Source organism: Cicer arietinum, chromosome 7, assembly GCF_000331145.2.
Source record: "Cicer arietinum cultivar CDC Frontier isolate Library 1 chromosome 7, Cicar.CDCFrontier_v2.0, whole genome shotgun sequence".
In the NCBI taxonomy this organism is placed as follows: Eukaryota; Viridiplantae; Streptophyta; class Magnoliopsida; order Fabales; family Fabaceae; genus Cicer; species Cicer arietinum.
In genome coordinates, this window is record NC_021166.2 from 10,946,576 (window position 1) to 10,954,562 (window position 7,987).

General features: G+C 27.4%; 1 protein-coding gene across 1 annotated transcript; it reads left to right on the plus strand.

Moving 5' to 3' along the window:
• Nucleotides 1-244: 244 nt before the first annotated feature.
• LOC101490802 (axial regulator YABBY 1-like) lies at nt 245-3,243 on the plus strand. The gene is made up of 7 exons (XM_004515682.4): nt 245-623; nt 707-862; nt 953-1,082; nt 2,024-2,072; nt 2,200-2,275; nt 2,775-2,849; nt 2,957-3,243. Exons 1-7 carry the CDS (start codon nt 522-524, stop codon nt 3,023-3,025), a joined length of 657 nt encoding a protein of 218 aa, XP_004515739.1. The 5' UTR covers nt 245-521; the 3' UTR covers nt 3,026-3,243.
• Nucleotides 3,244-7,987: the final 4,744 nt, after the last annotated feature.

A 7,987-nucleotide genomic window follows, 5' to 3' on the forward strand; every position in this document is an offset into this window, starting at 1 on the left:
TCAATCAAACTATCTATACATGATGGATTTATGAAATTAAATTGAACTGTAATTACAATTTCAACGATTAAAATAATATATTTACTCAACTATATTTTGTCACAATAAATGAGATTTATTAAAAGAATTATATTTTGTAAAACATAATTTTCTATACAACACAGCAGTCTCTAGAGATGAAGACTATGTAATAATTTTGTTAAGAAGCTAAGATACATGAGGTAAAAGGACATGCATATATGAATCCATGTGAATGAGTGTATCTATAAACAAAAAGAGAAAGAGAAGGGTTGTGTTCCGTGGCTTTGGTTCCTCTCTTTATTAGTATTTATATATATATCCCACACACAATTTGTTTGTATGATTTGTCTCTCTGCACCTACCTCTCATTCACAAGTGATAATCAAAAAAAGCATATATCCAAGGTGTGGTTGTTAACCTGTCCATCTATCTATCAATCAATCAGTCAATCAAAAGACCAATCATCAAACCGAATATAATATATCATCATCATCATCATCATGTCTTCCTCTAACTCTTCCACAACATTATCACTGGACCACCTCCCTCCTTCCGAACAACTTTGTTATGTTCATTGCAATATTTGTGACACCATTCTTGCTGTATGCATCCCATTCCAACTCTCTCTAACTAAATTACATTACATTATTTTATTTTAATTCTCTCCTTCAATAATATATTTCAGGTGAGTGTTCCCTGCACAAGCTTGTTCAAGACCGTTACTGTACGATGTGGTCATTGCACTAACCTCCTTCCAGTCAACATGCGTGCATTGCTTCTTCCATCTCCAAATCAATTTCATTTGGGACACTCTCTTTTCTCCCCAACTCATAACCTTCTTGTACTTACTAATTTCACTCTTTATTTATTGCCTCTTTCAAATATTATTTCTCTATGCATATTTATTCACTTCTTTTTTTGTTTGCTCTAGGAGGAGATGCCAAACCCAACTCCAAATTTTCTGATGAACCACACAAATATTACACCAAATTTCAATGACTTCTCTATGCCTCCTAGGACTGTTGCTGATGAGCTTCCACGACCACCAATCATAAATAGACGTGAGATTTTTATTTTATTATCTATAATATTCTACTATTTGACATACATGCTTTAACCGTTGAAGACTTGGAGTAACTAATTAAATAGGTTTCCCTTGGTCAAAACAATGGTCCCCTTTTTTTCTTCATCTTCAATATTATTTAGTTGAAAGCAACGTTAGCTTAGTAAAATATATAAGCTACTAGGTACAAATTATAAAAAAAAGGTAATTACTTTGAATATATTTTAGTTTTTTCAAAAAAAAAAAAAAAAAAACATTGCTTTATATGGTTGCAAATATTGACAGTATATTTGAGGTACCCTTTGTATTGGTTCGGTTCTTTTTGGTAAAAGGAAGAAGGTCTTTTATGGCCTCATCTTGACATTACCTTAAACCCTTCCATCTTTTAAAGTGTGCATGCCCTAAAAAATATTTTGTTTATAAACAAAAATATTATTAATGAGAGTATAAAAGGTATTTAATCTAAATCAAAGTACAAGATCTGAACTCAACATCATAGCAGAAAAAATCTACTCACCTTCTTGTATATAGATGGTATAATATAACTAAATATATTATATCTTCACCTTGATTTATTAGCTTACAAAAGATTATATAGAGAATTATTAATAAAAGAACAGCTTGTAAAACAAAAACTTATTTCTTGAGTATAGATAGGGCCTAGGGCAGAGTCCTTTTTTCACAAGACTGTGTTTTTCTTTTTTAAATCATATTTTAATTTATCAAAAATATTAGGCACTTTGTTCTCCCCCGGAATTGTAGTTGTATAAAACATATAACACACAGTCTAAGTATGATGAAGCATAGATAGCAGACAGAGTTTAAAATAGACAAGTTATTAAATTGAAAGGTCAAATTAATGAAAATATCAATGTAAGTGAAAGTCAATGGAAGTGATTTTGATGTATTTGAATATGAGTATGTTGTGTCAATATCCAGCTCCTGAGAAAAGACAGAGAGTTCCCTCAGCATACAACCGCTTCATCAAGTGAGTACTTGAACTTCATATTCAATTTCAACTATATATATATATATATATATATATATATATTTAATGTGTTATTAAATTGTGAAGTAAATCTGAATAGTCCTCCAATGTATAAATATATTTGTAGGGACGAGATCCAACGCATCAAGTCTGTCAATCCTGATATAACTCACAGGGAAGCCTTCAGTGCAGCTGCCAAGAATGTATGATTCTATCCTCCTTAACTTATTTCAAATAAATTATTATATTAAATAAATAACCATTGGGGGTTCTTACACAATCATAGACAATAAATAGCATTTATCAATAGAGGTTGGTGCAGATAGTTGAATTTCCTCCCACATTATTTGTGACTTAAATTCAAATCCTGAATTTTCTATTCTTCATAGATTAAATGTAAATTTTTTGTAAGAATTAATTAAGTTCAATATAAAAAATAATAATAAAAACAAAAAATATATACATATATATAATAGGATATTAAAATAACTAATCAATTTTTTATTTCTCTAAATTTTGGTTGCATGGAAACTAATTATTTTAATATAATGTTATGTGTTGACATTTTGCACAAAGAAAAAGAATGCATTTTTTTGAAGTTATGTGAGTATAGAGCCACTAGAAATGAATAATATGGTTATGTAGTTGATTTTGGAGTTTATTATCTTTTGATATGTGACATATGCTTTTTATGTATGACAGTGGGCCCACTTCCCACACATTCACTTTGGTCTCATGCCTGATCAGACTATGAAGAAGACAAATGTGTGCCAGCAGGTAAATTGATCATGCACTCTATTCTCGCTAAATGTTTCAGACAAATAATGCATATATCCTCTCTGACTTTTATTTTATTTTGCATTGTGTCATTCTTTTTTGTCTAGGAAGGAGATGAGGTTCTGATGAAAGATGGGTTTTTTGCTTCAGCTAATGTTGGTGTTTCACCCTACTAATTCAGCAGCATTATGTTTTTATGCATCAATCTCAATCTATATGGTTGGAGAATGTTATGTTTATAATAACTAATTAAGGACTACTACTTTATCACTAGTTAGCTTTTTGCAATTTCGCATGCATGTAGTTTTCTTCTTATGAACTTTTCATGTTCTTCAATTTCCTCAGTACTCTGCACCCCATTACTTATCTCATCAATAATTAGCCTTGCTTTCTACTCAAAGTTTGCCCCTTTTTAAATCAATATATTTTATTGGATTTAATTTAAATACACTGTCACTTATCGGAATAAAAAGTTTTTAATCTGTAAGTTAATCACAACTATTAAAAATATTTGAATTATAATATAATAACATCCCTATAATGATTCTGATATGTTTACTGTGTAAAAAAGTTTACAAATATTTTTATAATAATGTGTTGATTTTTATTTTTATGAAGAAAGCAAAATTTTATAAAACACAACATAAGAAATGTTCTACTAAATTAGTAAAGATTCTTGTAAGATTGCAAGGATGTGGAGAAAATGAAAGAAAATGGATAAGTGAAATTCTATTACATGTTATTAAAGTGAAGACTTTTATTTCAATAAAGATAAAGATATGATAAGTATTGAATAATTCCCATCCACTTATCATATCAATATATTTATAATTTATTAAGTTCTTAATAAAGTCACTAATAAGATGAAATAATGACGGAATTAAATATTTTAAAAAAAGGAAAATTTTGTTTATAGTTCTATCGTTAAGTGTTAGAGTTTGAAACCAAATTTGCTAAGCAATTTTTTATGTTCTCTAATATTTGTCGCTGTCGCAATTCTTTTTTCTAATAGTGAGTATTGAAGATCATATATTATTAAACTCCAACCGTTTTGTTCGGAAAAGATGAGTGGTAGGAAAAACATATTTTAATTAAAATATATTAAAAAAATTAATATATTTTGTCTTAATTTTTAATATGATATATTAATTTTTTAATTTTTACTATTAATATGAAATATCAATTTTTTAAATATCATTTTTGTCTATACTTCAATTTAAAATGAGTAACTTACAAAGCTACATTGTATTTGTAAGGTTATTTGGAAAGAGGCTTTCGGTGGAAAAGGCGGGTTTGTGGATTAATGCTGAAAAAGAAATTATTCTTCCCCAACCTAGGACACTATAGATTGGAGGTATTTTTACGGTTGCTAATTTATAATGTGTTGGGCAAAAAATTATTAAGGTTTCTAATTTGGTTATTTAGGGTGATGGTTGTTGGGTTTGAAATTTTGACCCTGGAGAAGGGACCTTTTTATTGGAAGGAAGGTTTGTTAACTGATTTTAATTACTTTGTTACGATGATCGGTAATTTCTTTTCTATTATCTTCATTTTTTTTAAATATATATTTTGATTGGCTAATTTAAACTTGTAAATCTTTAAATTTATCAATTTGAACCAAAAATGAACGTTTTTTAAAAGACACGAGCCCACACCAAAAAGAAAAGAAACAAGTGTATATGTTGAGCCCAAGCCCATGTAACACTTAGAAAGGGATTTAATACTTATAATTTGCATTTGTAGCAAATGCGGAGAAAAAGTAAAAGAAGAGAATCATTCTTAGTGGACTGGTGACGTTTTAGAAGAAAAAAACTAGACTTTTAGTTTTTGTGGTGGAAGTATAATGGTACAAGATTTCCATTTTTCTTATTTTAATATGTTGTTCTTGTCATTGAGCTATGTATTTTTGTACTTTATTTATGGTTTTGCCTTCTACACTGTTGTTTGAACTGGGTTCTGAGTTGCACAAAATAACTACCTTACAATAATAACATCAATTTGATTTCAATTTAAAAAGATTTTGTATTTAAAAAATACTTTCACAAATTACTGATTAAAATAACTTTCACAAATATTAAAATTTAATTTGGTGTTATTAATGGTAGAAAAAATTCTCACAAATTAAAAATATATTTGCAATTGATTATAACTTTTGTAGTGCAAAAAACAGTTACAATATTGTTAAAAAGAAAAGTTAATTGAATTTGTGGCTATCTCACAATGAAGTTGATTGGATTAAAATAAATATCAACAAGATTTTGTGCCACATATATTGTCAAAAACTTCAAACCATTGCAATATAATGACGGTATAGTCCGTCACGAGTACATTCTTTTTCTGACCACCAGAAAATCAATAGATATGTTGTAATTTTGTGATCATTTTGACCTTCACAAATGCTCTCTTTTTTCATTATATATATCATCCTACTATTCTTTCTCTCATTTACTGTTTTTACCTTCTCTCTAAATTTTATTTCTATGTTCTCTCTACAAATATGTTTCCTCAACTTTTATTTTATAGCTTATATGATATAATTTATTAATTTTGAAAATTTATTATTTTTTATGATAATGATAATATAATTAATTATTGACATTTTAATTAATATTAAAATTTTATTTTTGTTTTTATATATATATATTATTTTATTTTAAATTATATTTTCATTTTTTAAATTGTATTCATACTATATATATATATATATATATATATATATATATATATATATTTAATATTAATTTTGAATATTATAAATAAATTAAGTCACAAACTGTAATTTTTTTCAAACAACTTTCTCTCTTTGTGGTGGTCCATTTAGAACTTTATAGCTGTCTTTTCCATCACAAGGGTTTAAACACTCACAAATAGTAATAAAAATCAGCTATTAGATCTTTTGACAGCCACAAATCACTATTATTATTGTAGTCATATTTTTTCAACTAAACTAAATCTATATTCATAATCGAATATTTAGATTATGATTTTTAACTAATTCATATATTTCGGATATGATTATTTATTTTTTTAACATATTGTTCATTTTGAAATATATATACATATATAATAATAATAATAATAATAATAATAATAATAATAATAATAATAATAAATTTAAACCATGTCCATTTATCAATCACAAGAAAAACAAATTTACAATTTTTTAACCTTTTTTGAAAAAAAAACTATTATTTGTATCTTTTTTAGATAAAAATTTCCAAAAAAGAGATCAGAATTTTGTTCTCAAATGATATTTTATAAAAAAGAATCTCGATTATTTTAGAAAAAACTTCTATAAAAATATTTTTTTCAAATAAATTTTTATTAAAAAAAATTGAAAACAAAAGTCTTGAGAAATATTAATTGTAAATGATTTTTATATAAATGCAAATTGATTACATCGATATGGTGATGATGTGGATGCTTCTAATTCCTACTAGGATAAGATGGACAGTTGAATTGGATGTACTGCTTTTTTTTAAATAGTGGAGGTTTGTGTTAGAGTACGTCCTGTTCTATTCATTCGCATCGAGAACAATTTTTTCATGTTAAAAATATGTGGTATAATTAATTACCTTGGGGTGAACAATGGAAGCTAATAAAAGTTGTGTACAATGTGACACCGAAAGAATCAAAGTATGCCCTCTTATAAAGAGGAGGTAATATATGGAGGATATGTGTTATGTGAACAAAATTCACCAATTCCAAACATAAAAACATGCAAGGACGATATATTTAAGAGTTGAACTAGTCTAATCCGTAATGTATGCAACAAAATAATTGAGGGGTTTTTTTTCTAGAAAAAACTTATTCACTCCAAATTGGTCCGACAACTCAAGGCTGTGGTAGAGTACATATAGAACTGTTTCTGTTATTTGTTTCTTACAAAAACCGTCAAAAGGCAGTACTGATATGAAACTGTATGCCACGAGAGCTTGCTGGTGGTAGGGTGTCAGCACTCAATTTAGTGGGTGCCAATTTAAAAACTGCTAGTTAAAATAATGTTCCAAATCAAAAGATGTGAAATGTTAGGAACGGAACTATTACCTCATTTTAATTGGTCTTTTTGTTGTTGTTGCATTTGGCCGACATGTAGAAAAAGAATTTGCATAGTGCAGATAGTAATAATTGTATACAAGAGAAGACAAACACATATTTTGATCGCCCCACACACATTCCACAAATTATGTCTTCCAACACTATTAGGTGCTCCATTGTAGTACTTTACTTTTCTGATTCATTAATTCATCCCCCAAAAGCAAACATATTGCATTCCTTAGCGCTCCAAACGTTAGACACGCTCAACTGTGTGCGCATGCAACCCAGTCTTTTTTGTGGGGAAAGCGTGTGCATATATATAAAACAACACACCACATATACTTATTAAATTTCTGTCTAAGTTAATTCCAACATGCATTTAAACCATGTTAGAACATTGGTATGATATCGTTCCCCATGCCCATGTTTGTATAATAGTCCCTCCGTCTTATTTTAAATGTATTACGGTCATTGTTTTTTATCTCGAAATATTTAGTTATTTTACAATAGTAATATAGTATTAATTATTTTTTTATTAATATACTTTTATTTAATTCATCAAATTTTTCAACTAATTATAATTAATAGGAGTATTTAAGTAAATAAAATTCATTTTATGATTAAAATCAACAAAACTAATTATTTTTTAAAAAACTGCGCATAAATTTAAATAAAACAATTAAATTAAAGTGAGACAAGGAATACATAGCTAGTAGGAAAAAATAATGTAGTAGTATATATGCTATGTTGATCGAGACAAATGAGACAATGAGACAAACAATTGGCCATCATTTGCATGATACTATTTGGAAAAAAGTGGCAGACACGCAAATATCTAATTTACATCTAGAATGAAAAAGAAATAGAGAGACTAATATGATTCATATGATAATACGTGGATGAATTAATAGGAAGAGAGAGAAAATTATGTGTTGAATGGATGTATGAAAGTTATTAGTACAGATATAATTATTGATATTTCTTACGTCTCAAAATAATGGAGGTATTTGATTATTTAACATATATTAAAAAAATATAAATTAAATAGAGGAAATATTGGATTTTTTTATTATAATATTCCTCTTTTTTAATTTCTATAC

Bases quoted from the DNA above. Each gene is read 5' to 3' on its own strand.
- LOC101490802 (XM_004515682.4), top strand. From the start codon at position 522: ATGTCTTCCTCTAACTCTTCCACAACATTATCACTGGACCACCTCCCT. The intron at 863-952 runs GTACTTACTAAT...TGTTTGCTCTAG, and splicing joins CCCCAACTCATAACCTTCTT to GAGGAGATGCCAAACCCAAC. The intron at 2,850-2,956 runs GTAAATTGATCA...TTTTTTGTCTAG, and splicing joins AGACAAATGTGTGCCAGCAG to GAAGGAGATGAGGTTCTGAT.